General features: G+C 41.5%; 1 protein-coding gene across 1 annotated transcript in view; it reads left to right on the top strand.

Annotated features, from left to right (window-relative positions):
* Nucleotides 1-12,360, top strand: part of STT3A (STT3 oligosaccharyltransferase complex catalytic subunit A) — a 99,647-nt gene extending 87,287 nt beyond the window's left edge. The window contains exons 14-18 of the mRNA XM_029574230.1: nucleotides 3,688-3,804; nucleotides 5,204-5,306; nucleotides 5,411-5,599; nucleotides 8,593-8,708; nucleotides 12,121-12,360. Of these exons, the coding sequence (XP_029430090.1) occupies nucleotides 3,688-3,804; nucleotides 5,204-5,306; nucleotides 5,411-5,599; nucleotides 8,593-8,708; nucleotides 12,121-12,159 (564 nt within the window). The 3' untranslated portion in view covers nucleotides 12,160-12,360. The remainder of the gene's footprint in view (nucleotides 1-3,687; nucleotides 3,805-5,203; nucleotides 5,307-5,410; nucleotides 5,600-8,592; nucleotides 8,709-12,120) is intronic.
* Nucleotides 12,361-16,117: the final 3,757 nt, after the last annotated feature.

The following is a 16,117-nucleotide window of genomic DNA, read 5'->3' as shown; positions in this document are numbered from 1 at the left end:
AGAGAATTGGATCAAAAAGGGGCTTAACGTGTTTTAATAATCTGATTTTGAAGAAAGAGTTTAAGAATGTTTTGATGTGTGAATTTAAATTTAGCCTTGTATCAAGGATGAACCCTAAATTGCTTGTACTTGTTTAACTATGTTTGTTTGTGCAGTTGTCATGTTGAATAGAGGATGGAATGTCTTCGAAACGGGGATTTCCTAATATGAGAATTTCTGTTTTTGTGAGGCTTAGACATAATTTATTGTGAGTTAGCCAGTTTTTAATCGATGAAAGACACAGGGAGAGGAATCTTAGTATATCTGACCAGGTTTGCTTGGTAGGGAAGAAGAATTGAATATCATCTGCATAGATTCTATAAGTTAGACCAAGTGTGGATAGCAATTGACAGATTGGGGTGAGATAAATGTTGAATAATGCTGCGGAGAGGGCAGATCCTTGTGGAACTCCAGTTTCTAATGGGAAAAGGAATAGAATGATTGCGGTTGATGAATATTTGTTGAAATCGGTTAGAGAGATATGATTTGAACCTATTATGAACAGTTCCTGAGATGCCTATAAGTGAGAGGAAGGTCAATAAAATTTGATGATTAATAGTGTCCAATGCTGCAGAAAGGTCAAGAAAAACAGCAATGTAAGAGGTTCCAGAGTTGAATCCTTGAAAGATAATGTCAGTGCTGGAAATAAGCAACATTTGGTGCTATAATGTGGTCTGAAACCGAATTGGTGTTGGTCTAATAAGGATTGCTGATCGAGGAAAGATGTTAATTGTTTTAAAGCTACTGATTCCAGAATTTTAGTAAGGAATGGAAGTGAGGAAATGGGTCAAAAATCAGAAAATCTTAATAAAGGAGAAAAATAACTCAGATGAGACTGCACAAAAAGTTCTATGCAGCTCAAATTCTATCATAAGTTAGAAGAACCTTATAAAAATGTGTGAATATCTTATGCTCACATTTAATTGTAATATCCCAATTGTATTTAACGGAGACAAACAAAGATATCAAGCTGATATGGCCAATATTTTGCCAATCTTGCTGCCTCTGGGTTTTTCTAAACAAAAACATGATTTAAATAGTGAATACATTAACCCACAATATTATAAACATAAAAATCTTCTAATATAGTATTCTTTAAACTAAATACCTTATACAAAGCTGACCAAATATCTACAGGTGCTTGAACAGAAGATAAGCACAAGACAATGAATGGCTTTTAAAGAGGCAAACAAAAACAAACTGGCTAAAAAAATTTTCAGAACACACCAGCTGTAAACAAAATGGGAAGGTGGTGTGATCAAAAATCAATTGTCCACAAAATAGCATAACTGTCTTTTTTCCAAAATGGAAGTCATTTAGAAAAATGCTTGATAATATTTGCCTGTTGCAATGGGACAAATATTTTAATCCCAATCCCGACATAAACTGTGTTTCTCAATGAAGCTTTATCGAGGGGAGGATAACATCTAGTGTATAAAACAGAAACGTCAATAACTTGCCGAAAATGGAATAAAAAACAAATGGACATTAAACAAGGCATCAGTAAAAATACAAACAGTGTAACTTATGCAAGTATAAAATTAAAGAACTTACACAAGTGAGTTGGTGGCTTTCTTAGAGTATAGAGAATGACTGGCCAATGAAAGTTTAAGTAACATTAGACAAGCAGCTCACTCGATTTCCAAGTTTAGACTGGCAGGATGCAGAGTGTTAAGAGAAAATATCTAGCAATGTTCCCAGTGTACTGTTATCCAATGTCCTTAAGTCTAGGATGGAATGGACTCCCTGTCATTTTCAGTTCCAGGAAGTATACTGGAGTAGAATTCCTGCCCAAGGACAAGCAAGATGGTAGTCCTCACAGATGGGTGATATCATGAGATGGAGCCTGGCAAGGAAAACTTTTGTCAAAGTTTCTAGAACGTTGACTGGACACTGAGCATGCCACTATCCATGCGTCCATGCAGGGTCCTTCTTCAGTCTCTCTTTTTCCACGAAGTAGTTGCCTCGTGATGTTGGAGCTCTGCTCTTTAGAGTGGGGGTTTTTTTCTCAATTTTCTTACCCGTTTTTTCGGCTTTTCAGCATCTGGGCCCTCAGTGGCGTGGTAGGTTTACTTTTACTTTCATTGCGGTTGATTCCCGGCATGTTGCTCCTCAGTGGCTGCTGACTATTGACCGCTCACCGCCTCTCTTTCATGGCATCGTCCGGTTTTTCATGGTACCCCCAGTGCCCGTGGATCATGTTGATTACCGATCCACATGAGGTTTGTATTCTCTGCCTGAAGGCATTGCACGACGTCCGTGGGTGTCAACTGTGCGATCAGATGAACCCCAAGGGCCATCATGCCCGGCTGGATAAGATGGAGAAACTTTTTGGGCCCAAAACGTCTGCTCCATCCACTCTAGCATCTGAGGCGTCGACACCTAGGGGCCGTGGGGAAATGCTGGACATGCTGTCCCTTTCCATGCCCCCTGTGGATTCGTCCAGAGAGCGGGGAGCTGGTGATAAGCCATCTCTGGTGTTGTCGCTCTCAAAGACATCAGGCTCTTCAGCTTCCTCGGCACCTGGGAAAGACTGGGCTGAGCATTGCGAAAAGTCAAGCAAACGTCATCAATCGCGTTGGCGCATGGCTCCGGAAATTCGTGCGGTACCGTCGGTCGCCATGCTGCCATCAAAGCGACCCCCATGGGGAAGAGGCATAGTCCTCTATCAGACCCGGGAGTCCTAGGAGTTCCCCACCAATATCGGTGTCTCCCTATCATACCAACAGCACTGCAGTTGTTTTTGTGCCCATTGGCACCCAGTTCGGCACTGGTTGGTCATACTCGTCGGGAGCAGCCTGTAGCTTCGTATTCACCCATCTGTGAGGACTACCATCCTGCTTGTCCTAGGAGAAAGCAGAGTTGCTTACCTGTAACAGGTGTTTTCCTAGGACAGCAGTGCCCGACACTCTGCAGAGTTGGATTCTCCTGCATTTTTTTTTTTTGCTTGTGAATTCTGTGTTATGGCAAGATGAAAGGAAAGGAAATTATCAAGTAAGACTACATTTCTCCTTAGTTTCTCTGGGCTTGATATATTCCTTGTGATCTAGATGAATATAGCAGGCACATTCCAATTTCAACTTACCATTGTCCTTCTCTGGATTTCCGTATTCTACCATTTTCCTCTTCTCTGACTCTTTTCTCTCCCATCCCTTCCACCAACAAATTTATGCAGCAATAGTTGTGGCAGCAGAAACAATGTCATCAAGATTGGCAATAACTCAGTATCTCACCACCCCAGCAGTAGCCTGTTCCCTCCCCATTAACTCCATAGTACACACTTCCGTAAAATACGTTGTAGGTGACCTTTACTGTACTTTATCACCCCACCCCTTCACCCCAACTGCCATTACTGCTGTCTTCATTTGTGTTAGTGCAACAGTCCTAGCTTCTGTTCCTCTTCTGGTCCTTCAAATTGGCTTTTAAATCTTCAGCAATATAGACTCTTCCAGCTGCATCACAGGATTCTCATTACAGGCTTCTTATCTGTAGGCAGATGGGGTTTTTTTGCTTTGTATTTCTTGTGTCTTCCAGTTTGAGACAGATCGCATCTGAATATTTAGTAATTTGGGGAGGGGGGCACAGTATTTATATTTATTCAATTGTGCGACAATGCCAGTGACTGGAAACTTTGCGATTTGGGTGCAGGATGCAAAGGTGATGTCATGGTGGGATTATGGATATCAGATAACTGCCATGGCAAATCGAACCATCCTAGTGGACAACAACACATGGAATAACACACACATTTCCCGAGTTGGACAAGTAAGTACAATTATGAATGCAACTAATAAATGTACAATGATGTGTGATTTTAGAATGGACTTAGCATATTAAATATGAAATCCTTGCACACAGTCTTTAAACCTCCTTCCAAGTCCTGTAGACTTATGTCTGGAGCTCCCTTGCAGGGTCTGTCAGAGCACTCCCTGCTAAGCTTCTTGCTTCAGTCTGTGGCCAGGGGCCTTGCAGCACTATGGGTCCCGACTGTCCTTCAGACTTGGTAACTCAACACATTTCTTACTGCATTTATCTGCTTAAAAAATAATGCAAATGAGAATTGCCTATATTTAAGTCTCTAGTGTTGCATAAAGCTGTTAGCATTAATAAATATGCAGGGCATTTACGTAAGAACATAAGATGTGTCAGATTGGATTAGACAAAAGGTCATCGAGTCTGGCATTCTGTGTCCAACAGTGAGTTGTTGGGAAATACCCAGCAGATCCCAAAGAGTAGATATATTCATTGTTACTCCCAGGGCTTTCTCAAAGCTACCTGGCTAATAAGTATTTATGGACTCTTCAAGGAGCTTGGCCAAACCCCTTTTAAACCCACCTGTGCTAGATGTCGTGACCACATCCTCCAGCAACAAATTCCACAGCTTGATTGTTTGAGTGAAAAAATACTTTATCCAAGTTGTATTAAATTTGCTGCCAGTTAGTTTCATAGAGCATTCCCCAGTCTTAGTGCTATTTGAAAAGATAACCATTCCCTGTTTACTTTTACCACCCTTTTCAGCTGTACCATATTCCCTCTGTCATCTCCAAGCTGAAGAGCCTTAATCTGTTTAGCCTTTCTTCATAAGGGAACCATTCCACCCCTTTTATACATTTTTGTTGGCATTTTCAGTGCCTTTTTTAGTTCTGTCTTTTTTTTCCAGATGGGGCAACCCGAACTGCACAACATACTCAAGGTGTGGTTGCCCCATGGATCAATACAGAGGCATTGTAGCACTATCCAAATCTATACTAATAGCAGCTGGAGGCCTTACAGTGGATGTTAATGTCAAACCTGCTTTGTAGCATTGCTTATTTTCCTAAATAATGGAAAATACATTATAAAAATCCCAATTACCAATCATCTGGTGCAAATTGGTGGCAGCTTGCTTTAAGTAAATGTTTAGTTTATAACCTTTAGAGTTATTTAAAAATAGTTGTAGAAAAGGCATGCTGAAAGTACATAAGTGTGTTCCTCAAGGTGTGTGGCAATCTAGATTTGTCCTATATAGTAAGAGAAATGACCTTCTCTTAAAATATTACATCTCAATCAAATATGGCTGCTCTGATTAGAAGCTAACCATGAACTGTAGACTTTACCTGTGAAAATCCTGTAGTTCCATAGCAGATTCCTAGCCTTAAACATATCCATCTTCTATTACTGCAAGGCTATGGCATCCACAGAGGAAAAGGCCTATGAGATCATGAGGGAATTGGATGTGAGCTATGTCCTAGTTATCTTCGGAGGCCTGACGGGGTATTCATCAGATGGTAATGTAGATTTTGTTCAGTAACTTGATTGTTATTAAACAATGTTTTGTCCCCATTAGTAAGTTTGGCATCTTTCTTGTATATTCCTTTACTGTTGCCTTTAGATATTAACAAGTTCTTGTGGATGGTGCGAATTGGTGGCAGCACAGACACTGGCAAGCATATAAAAGAACATGATTACTACACCCCAACAGGCGAATTCCGTGTCGACAGGGAAGGTTCTCCAGTGCTGCTTAACTGTCTTATGTACAAGATGTGCTATTATCGCTTTGGGCAGGTGTACACAGAAGCCAGTAAGTATCAGAGAGTCTTGATGTTGTACTGAGGTCTGGAACAACTCCTGGGATTTCACTTCTAATCACAGCATCTCCTACCTTCCTTTTTCACTGACTTTTCTTGAGCAGATTATTACCTTTTTTCCCTTTCTGAAGTCTAAATTATAGGGAGGTGTCTGCACGCGTGTTTCTGACGTTTTGATCTTGTTTCTGTGGAAGAAGTTTTTAAAATTATTTGTGAGTGCCAGAGAAAGGCAAGTGGCAGGGGAAGGAGTAAGTTTGTTGGCACTGCCGCAGAAATGGAATTGGGTAGACTAGCTTGGCCTTACGGGCCTTATCTGCTGTCATATTCTGGTGGCTCACAATGCTGCCCCGCGAGCCACCGCATTCATCTCCATCACTGACCAATGCTGCTGGAGGTCATCGCAGCAGAACACCTCTGTCACCACTTGCTTATGCCCCCAGGTCGCTGTCTTCCCTTAGGTGTGTGCACATAATATAAGCCCTGCAGCAGGAAACACTGAGCAGCACCTCCCATTGATGTCTTCCCACGTGGGCTATTTAAGCAAGGGCCTTGCAGCATTACATCACCTGCCTTGCAGTCCATCGTGTTCCTGGTTCCTGTGTTCCTGAGTCCAGTCTTGCCTTCCAGCTTTGTCTTCTCCAGCTTCCCTCATCCAGCCTGTCTTGTCCATTGTCTTCAGTGTTTTTCATCATTCTTGGCCTGACTCTCTGGATCTTAACATCTTTGTTGAATCAGACCACGATTGCCTGCCGCCTGGACCTGACCATTCCTGTTTGCCGCATGCCCTGACTTTGGCCTGTCTCTGATTCCATTAGTCTGCTGCCTGCCTTATCCCCGGTTTCATTTTGGACTCTAGTTCTCTTCAGCGCCTTAGGGACCTGCCTGCCGTCCACCAGAACCCAAGGGCTCAACCTGCGGGGGAAAGTGGCTTGTATAGGTAAAGCTCCAGACTATCCCATACAGGGCTTGTTTGCCAGCTGCCGATGTAGGCATTAGCCCTTGAGGCTGCATTAACTATACCTAGGCACAAAGGGCCTACACGCCCGCTACCCTTCATGGTTTGCTGAGTCCATAAGCTTGGCAGACTTGCCTCCAGCTTCTGCTGTCACCAGTTAAGCACCAGCAGGACCATCTTAATACTAGGGCTAGATAACTTCAGGGCATTGTGATCTGGCCTGCTCTGGCTTCGGCTTCAGCACCTGTCATCCTGCCTACTACTCTCACCCTCCACCTACAAGGTATGATGGAGATCCATTAAAATGTAGAGGCTTCCTCAACCAATGTCAGATGTAATTTGAATTGCAAGCACCCTTGTTTCCAACTGAGTCAAAGTGACTTATATTCTTTCCCTGTTAGATGGCATTGCTCTAGCTTGGGCCTTACCCCTTTGAGAAAGAGATGATCTGCTCTTGGGGGAATTGGTGCGCTTCCTGCAAGAATTCCAGCAAATCATTGATGAGCCTGGCTGCACAATTTCCAGAGTGTCTGAACTCCTACAGATTAGGCAAGGCTTCCAGTCTGTGGGAGAGTATGCAGTGCACATCAGCCTGCTTGTGATTTTTCTGACAAGGACTCTCATAGCACATTAAAAACGAGCTGGCTGTCTGGGACCTGACGAATACCTTGGAAGGCCTGATTAGCCTAGCCAAATGGCTAGACCTGAGGTTTCAGGAACCGGCCAGAGAGAGAGAGGCTTGGTTCACCACCCCATCCGCCTCTCTCCATATTTCCAGTGTCCTGCACCAGTAGAAGTCATGTAGGTCATGCTGTCAGCAGAGGAGAAAGAAGCGCCATAACCTTAATCTGTGTTTATACTGTTCTGCATCTGGGCGTTTTACAAGTTGCTGCCCGAATAAGCCAGGAAACTCCAAGATGATAAAATATGGTCCTTGAAAAGATACACCTTTGGCTAATATCCCTCATTCATGGGGACATGCTTTTGTTGTGAACTAAAATTTTGTGCGCCCTTAATATTCCCCTGAGGAAGCTGATATAGCGAAACAGAAGCTTCTTTTGGGGTTTTGAAAATTCATAGATTTCATTGTTTAATGTGTATATATATATATATATATATATATATATATAATATACACACAAAAAAAAGAGAGAATAGGTACAAATTTTCAAAAAAAAAATTGGGTGTAAATATTTAATATTTGTACTCATGTGGTATGTATTGTAATACTGTATGTATGGTGGGAATGCATGAGTGATTTATGGATGGCTGTGAAGAGTGATGTTTTTTAGTGAAAGATAAAATGTATGAGATTTAACATTGGTAGCCAGGATGTCCCCTTCCCATCCCCCCTAACCATCTCTGTCCCTTTGACCAAACCAGGTAATAAACACAAGGGTCACATTGTAAGTGGATTTAAAAGGCCACAGCTTTATAAACTAAACATAGAATCCTATTTGTATACCCAAGGCGGTGTAACCTCTTAAAAAAAAAAAAAATTACCGAGCCTTTGGTTTTCCACCGTAGTCAAGACAGCCACTTATATCTGGCTCCCCGCTGCATTTTCAAGCAAGGGAGCCACTATTGGGCTTAACATGCCCAAACAGTACCCAAATTACCATTCCCAAAATGAGATAATTCACTGATAGACTCTTCAGGGTTATCTTTATTGTTTGTATCTTTCTGATCCATGTTTGTGGTTTTTGTTTTGGAAGCCTGTTTAAAAAAACAAACAAAAAAAAAAAACAGCTTGTTGGCTGAGGTCAGCACAGATCCTTATAAGGTTGACTTCAGCAAGCCTGATATTCTCTGTCGTCTTCTGCTTGTTGGTGGGCATAACTCATGTGTCTGGGCTGGTCTGACTGGACTCAAGAAAAGGAAATTATCAGGTAAGAATTAATTTCACGATTCTGATGCATGAAATAGCACAGCCTATATATACCTTGGCTTTTTCTCCTTTATTTTGTAAATCATAACTTGTCAATGTTTGTCAAATTAGCTCATTGCATTTTTTTGTCTTTTAACATGTAGAACGCCCCCCAGGTTATGACAGAGTAAGAAATGCAGAGATTGGAAACAAGGACTTTGAGCTAGATATTCTTGAGGAAGCATACACTACAGAGCACTGGCTGGTCAGAATATACAAAGTAAGTTATCAGTATGGTATCCATTCCCTCCTAATTTTCTTTTGTAGGGGATGTTGGGAGGGCTGGCTGTGTGTGTATACATAACTCTGCAAGTGTGGTGGGGGGAGCGGGAGGAAAGAACCTTGGTGTGTGTTGTTCTTGCCCCTAACCCTCGTATACTGATTCTACCATAATGCAGCCTTCTACCGATGCCATCACCAGGGAGCAACCTGAGCTCTGGCTTGCCTTGAAGGCAAGTAGTCCAAAAGAGAATTTGAAAAGAAGCTTGCCATAGACGTAAAAATGAATAATTACATTTGAAACAAGCAAGCAAATTGGACCACTAGTTGACGGAGTAAAAGGGCCACTTAAGGGAGGACAAGGCTGTAGCAGAAAAATTAAATTACTTCTTCCTCTTCATTCAGCCAGACTATACCAGATGCATAGGTATGCTCCCCTACCAGCAGATGGTGACAGCACAAGTTTGCTGATGTCACCTCTTTTAGGGTTCCTCAGCTTACCAGTATTCTGTCTCCAGCAGATGAGGGAAGCATCCCATGCTGTGAGCTGAGGCCTAGGCTAGGCCTAGGCCTCAGCTAAAGAGAAATTTAAAAGAGAACTGGCTGCTCCTGGGTGACTGGCCTATAGGTCTATTACTCCTCTGGTTGAGCACAGCTAATTTGATGGAATATACAGGCTGTTTTTGGGGCGACAGTTGAGTAAAGCCTCATACCAGGGGACTTCCAATGCTAAAGCATCTGGATTAGGGAGGCTGGCTGTGACACCTTGGATGGTAAATTTAGTTGGTTGTGCCCCTTCTTTCTCTCTTGGTACTTCTCTCCTCTGTACCTGCTTTTTCCGTCGATAAGCAGGTTGAATTAGCAATTGGATGTGCGTGGTATCATCTAGCGGCACTGAGTGGACTCGTCTCTCTAAGTTAGTAGAGCTTTGAAATATACTGAGCATGTGCAGGAATTCCCTCATGAGCTTCCTCAGTCATTTTTTGTCCAAGCTAAAGCATAGATGTGTACTCTTGTCTGTCCTTATTTTTCTCTAAATTCTCAAATTTCTTCATTTTTTCTGTAACTTGTCTTCATTTTTTGTTGCCTCGCTACCTCCGCAGTCCCACAAAAGCACTTTTCAGTTGCCCTCCTCTTTGTTGCATTTTTGGGTAAGTGATCCGGTGCCACTGGACTCCAACAAAGATTCAACAAGCATACTTTCCAATCCTCTGCCAGAGCCACATGACCATTCTTCTTTGAATGTGATGAGCACTATTAGTTTCAGGGGAGGGTTGGACATGCGTTTTGGATGCGCTAAACTCCTTATTGTATAAGGGGTAGGGGACACGCATCCAATAAGCATGTCCAGCTGCGGGTAAAACTGTGCTCAGCTGAGCGCACTGTACTGTATCAACAGAATTTACATGTTGGAAAGAGTTGAATTTTGTTGGCTAATTTTTACTTTCTGATATTTAGTAACAAAACTTAATGTGCTATTGGGTATATTTTGAGAATAGATTACTACAATTTTCTATGGGGACAGTCCACCGGACTTTGTCCCTCCCACCCAAAATGAAGTGCTCACTCATTACAAATGCTGCAAGGGAGCAATTTTCCTAGATTCACCCAGCAGAACTCTGGCAATCTTACCCTATTTCCCTCCTTCTCACTGGAATGAGAAGAGCTTCATTTCTTACCTGTATGCACCTCCTCTGCCAGCTTCAATCTGATGTTTGAATGTGTGGAGCCCTGTAATCTCACAGGATCAGCTGGTTCTGCATATTCAGAGTGCTACTCTGTTCCTTCTGGTGGGGGGAAGAGTGAGAATTGTGCAAAATTTGGTGTGCCACGAGGATTGAGCAAACTTGAAAGCATGACATGAAATTAAAAAAAAAAAAAAAAGGATGAGAAGCACTGCTATAAGGAGTGACATCAGCACTCAGTAAGGGCCACGGCAGCGTCAGTAGCATACTTCCAGGCAGTCCCTATTGCCGAAATCTGTAAGGCCGCGACGTGGAGTTCCCTCCTCACCTTCGCAGCGCATTACTGTCTGGACAAGAATGGTCGACAGGACAGCGTCTTTGGCCAGTCTGTCCTCTGCAACCTATTCCTGGTGTGAGAACCCAACTCTCCCAACCTAGGGCCCAATATGAGATTCAGTCTACCCCGTTATGCCAACAGCACCCCTGTTGTTGTGCCTGTTGCACGATATTGGGTGTCTGTTGGCCCAGTGTATTCCAGGGGCAACCTGCAGCTTGGCATTCACCCATCTGTGAGGACACAGATTCAAATGCTAGTTGAAATAAAAGAAAAAAAACATTTGGAAGCACAATAATCGAAATTTGTTATGTAAGTATTGATTGGGTCCTGGGAGAAAGCAGAGTTGCTTACCTGTAACAGGTGTTCTCCCAGGACAGCAGGATGTTGGTCCTCAGGAAACCCGCCCACCACCCCGCGGAATTGGGTTTGTATGCGTTTTTGTTTTATTTTTTCGCTCGTATTTTTCTGCTTTGACACGAGACTGAAGGGGGACCTCGTGTGGCTATGGGATTGGTGGTATGCTCAGTGTGCAATACAAAAGAATTCCGTGACGGGCTCCATCTGATGATAGACATCTATCTGTGAGGACTAACATCTTGCTGTTCTGGGAGAACACCTTTTACAGGTAAGCAACTCTGCTGTATGTCAAGATCCAACTAGCAACACAGGGAAAGCAATGATTTTCAAGTAGAAAATTTGTAATGATTATGAGGTCGGTATTCAAAACTAAACATTTCAATGGAGTTAAATAGATAACTTGGGATAACGTGGAGTTGGATAACTTTGCAAATTACCCAAAATAGGAAAAAAAGTGAAGGAAGAAAAGAAAATGCACGTTTCACAACAAATTTTCCCTCATGTAAAAATTCAAATACTCTCCATCATAATAGGCACTACTGGTGATTAACCTTCATTGCTTTATTAATAATCATGTGGCGTTCTTATATATACACTAGCATGGGGTTTTTGTAAGTTTTCTTTATGCAATTAATACTTATCTTAATATGAAGTCCAACACCCTGACAGGATCTGCATTTTTAAACAATGTTTCTGCATCAGGGGGCTATCGATCTTCTTTTTATCATAATGGTTTATACATGCAGTAATTCTCATTCAAGCCACAATGCTATTTGTCAATAGAGATTTCGTACCAAAACTGACAATGATGCTCCAGCAGATCTGTAGGCAAATCTATCTCATGTATATTCATTGTGGAGATCCTGAAAACCTGACTGACTCGATGTGTCCTGAAGACTAGGTGGAGAATCACTGCTGGTGAACAACCCCTGAATACATTTCTGTAGTGTAAAGTTCTCAGCAGCCTGATGAATGGAGATATTTATGTATTGGCAAAGACCTTTGGAAAACTCAAACTTGGCTTGTTTTTACAGGTAAAGGATCTTGACAATCGTGGCTTATCAAGAACATAAATTTTCAGCTTTTAATACAAACAGCACTGAACAAGCCTACATCCGTGAACCTGAAGACTTTTTTTTTTTATATACCGCTCCAAAGTACAGAAGACAGTTGGATTGATTTGCCTGTGCAGTAACATCTGATACAGTTTTTAAGTTGACTGGAATGATCTATTAAAATGAACATGTTACCAAATAAAGATTTTTTTTGGCTAATTTTATAGTGATAAATTTAAAAAGGGGGATAAAATGTTTGTTTTTCTATTTTGTCTCCCCTATCTGTGCTTTTGATTTTCAGGTTCTTTCCCATGGAGAGAAAGAAATGGGGAGGGGGATTACATCTATCACAAATACTTCCTCTGCAATCTTTTAACATAGGCCATATGGTCTTTTTCTGCTATTATTTTCTATCTAGTATACCCATCCACCTAACTAATTTAGCTTTATAATTCCCATCACTCCTTTAGGTGTCTACTGTATTTATCCCTTGCTTTCTTGAATTGAGATATTGATTTTGTCTCCACCACTGGTAGGCCATTCAGTGCATCCACTACTCTCTTTGTAAAGAAATATTTCCTAAGATTACTCCTGAGTCTACCCCCTTTCACCCTCAGCTGATGACCCCTCATTCTAGAGACTCCTTTCTGTTGAAAAAAGCTGTCATCCTGTGCCTGGAAACTTTTGAGATATTTAAATGTCTAACATATCTTCCCTATCTTGCCTCTCATCAAACATGATTAGATCTTATTATCTTTAGAATAAAGACCACTGACCATTTTAGTAGCCGCCCTCTGGACTGACTCCAACCAGTGTATATCTTTTGGAAGATGCAGTTTCCAGAATTGTATACAGCATTACAAATGACATCTCACCAGGGAAATATACAGGAGCAATAGCACCTCCTTTTTTTTCTGCTATGTCTTTCCCTATGCAGTCAAATATCTTTCTGCCTTTTGCTGTCACTTTATCTTTTAAAGAGGTTAGGACTTTTCAGCTTGGAGAAGAGACGACTGAGGGGGGATATGATAGAGGTGTTTAAAATCATGAGAGGTCTGGAACGGGTAGATGTGAATCGGTTATTTACTCTTTCGGATAATAGACTAGAGGGCACTCCATGAAGTTAGCATGTGGCACATTTAAAACTAATTGGAGAAAGTTCTTTTTTACTCAACGCACAATTAAACTCTGGAATTTGTTGCAAGAGGATGTGGTTAGTGCAGTTAGTATAGCTGTGTTTAAAAAAGGATTGGATAAGTTCTTGGAGGAGAAGTCCATTACCTGCTATTAATTAAGTTGACTTAGAAAATAGCCAGTGCTATTACTAGCAACGGTAACATGGAATAGATTTAGTTTTTGGGTACTTGCCAGGTTCTTATGGCCTGGATTGGCCACTGTTGGAAACAGGATGCTGGGCTTGATGGACCCTTGGTCTGACCCAGTATGGCATGTTCTTATCTACCTGTTTGGCCACCTTAAGATAATCAGATACAATCACCCCTAGATCCTGCTCTTCTTTGATGCTTAGAAGAATTTCACCTCCCAATAGTGGACCTCTCCATTGGGTTTTTGTAGCCTGAATACATTACTCTGCATTTTGTAGCATTAAATCTTAGCTGCAAGACCCAAACCCATTCTTTGCTAGTTCCCGCCTCATGTTTTCCACACATTCCTGGCTGTCTACCCTGTTGTAGATTTTGGCATCATTGGCAAAAAGACACATTTTTCCAAACAGTCCTCTGTCATTTATGAAAATGCTGAAAAGAACTGGTCCAAGGACTAATCCCAGAGGCAAACCACAAATGCCCATTTTTTCAGAGTAAACTCCATTTATCATTATCCTTGGTAGTCTCTCAAGCCATGTTCTGACCCAGTCACACACTCTAGGCCCCATACCAAGGGTGCTCAGTTTATTTATAAGTTGCCTATGTGAAACTGTGTCAAAGGCCGGAACAAGAGGTCAACAAAGAAGTGTCCTGGATGAATGGGAACTGATCCATCAACATAGGAGGGGCTGATAACGACGTCCCGAATGCGACCACAGCAAACCAAAATTTGACCTCAGAACAAATTGCAGTATTGAATAACGGGTTAGATTTCATTCCTACCACTAGATTCAGTGATTTTCAATCATGCATTGACTTTTTCATGGGTTTTTTTTTCTTCCAACAAACTACATCTGTGGATTGTTCCATAGTGAAACCTAAATCACATTGGGTTTCAAATAGTCCTTTGGATCCTCTGCTTTCCACCTTTAGAGATTTGGTGCTCAAGGATTTAGGATTATTGGAAAAACAGCAATCATGGAACAAGCATAATTTAAAGAACTCAAAGCTATGCAAGAATTATCCAATTATGAGATAGTGATAAGGCCTGTGGATAAGTGAGGAACTGTGGTAGTATAGGGAAAAGAGATGTGGGTGAAATTATGAAGCAATTGAACGAGAGAGGTTTTATACTCAATTGGACAGTGATCCTACACAACTTACATCCTGAATTCAGGGCATATTATCCACAGTTAGACCCTTGAACTGTTTGACCATCAAAAAATTGAACTTTCTTCAAGTAGATCACCGCATTGTCCCAGTACTATACACTGTTCCCAAAATTTATAAATCCATTCATACTCCTTCAGCTAGACCTATTGTATCTATAAAGGTTTCACTTTTTGAAATTATAGCTACTTTCATTGATTTTTTTATGGAAGCCTCAAAGGCCAGATCATACTTACAAGATTCCACTCATATGTGCAGTTATTAACATAAATGGAACCCATTCCGACAGGAGTCATTGTGGCCACTATGGACATGGAGTGCTTTCATACAAATGTGCCACATAGGGAAGCAATGGACATCATCTCATGCATTGTACAACAAAGATCTATGCCTCAAAGAATTCCATCACAGTTTATTATTGATTTAGCTGAACTTACATTGTTTAACAATTACTTCATGTTTAAAGGCCAGTTCTTTTTACAAACTCGGGGAATTCCTATGGGGTCTGCAATGACCCCTAGCATGGCTAACTTATATGTTACTGAGTTTGAGGAATGGCATATATATACTTCTCAATGGGAGTCATAACTTAGAGCATAGCATCATTATATAGATGATGTATTCTGTGTCTGGCAAAGGGCCATAGAGGAATTCCAGCAATTTTTTTAAGTGGATTAATTCTTTGAATCCTCATTTGAAATTTACAACAGAGCATGATATGATGATGGTATCTTTTCTTGACATGAGCATTCAAATCTGCAAACAGAAATTTGTAACTTCAATAGATTGCAAAAGCACAGAACGGAACAATTTGCACCAGTTTGAGAGCTTTCACCCATGGGCATTAAGCGTGAATCTTCCCAATGTGATGTACAGTCATTTCATTCAAAGGGGATATCCAACCACAGCAGTGAAAAGGGCATATAAGCGAGCTCTCTATGCAGACAGGGATTTGCTTTTAAACTATCTAGTTTCAGCTGAAGAGACTCATCTTAAATATGTGCTACGTTATTCAGACAAATCTGAACATATAGTGTCAGTCATTAAAAAGGATTGGCACATATAATGGGGTCACAAATCATTAAACTAATTACCATGTTTTGCAAACATGAGGGGCAGAAACATCAGAGACTGTGATTCTGGCTACTCTTCCATTACAGCCCATTTTGTTCACACAGGGACATTTTAAGTGTGGGTCTTGTGTTCATTGTGACCAAACAATTCAATGTGATGTATGTACAGTGTGTGCATCTTTCATCCACGCACCACATTACTGGGCATGCCAGAGGAACATGTGGTTACCAGGTATTGCCTCGACTCTCAGGCTATCATGGATTTGTATCGAGAACTCAGAGGGGATCTGGATCATTCATGGAAAGGTCCCATGCTACACTGGGTCTCACCAAACTCGTGTGCCCTGCATTTTGTGGCATAGGGCTCCTTCCAAATGACAGTCGAGGATGTTGGGGGAATGTCCCAAG

The sequence above is a fragment of the Rhinatrema bivittatum genome, chromosome 12 (genome assembly GCF_901001135.1).
Source record: "Rhinatrema bivittatum chromosome 12, aRhiBiv1.1, whole genome shotgun sequence".
In the NCBI taxonomy this organism is placed as follows: Eukaryota; Metazoa; Chordata; class Amphibia; order Gymnophiona; family Rhinatrematidae; genus Rhinatrema; species Rhinatrema bivittatum.
The sequence above is the reverse complement of the archived record's forward strand: the minus strand, read 5'-3'. Positions and strand labels throughout refer to the sequence as shown.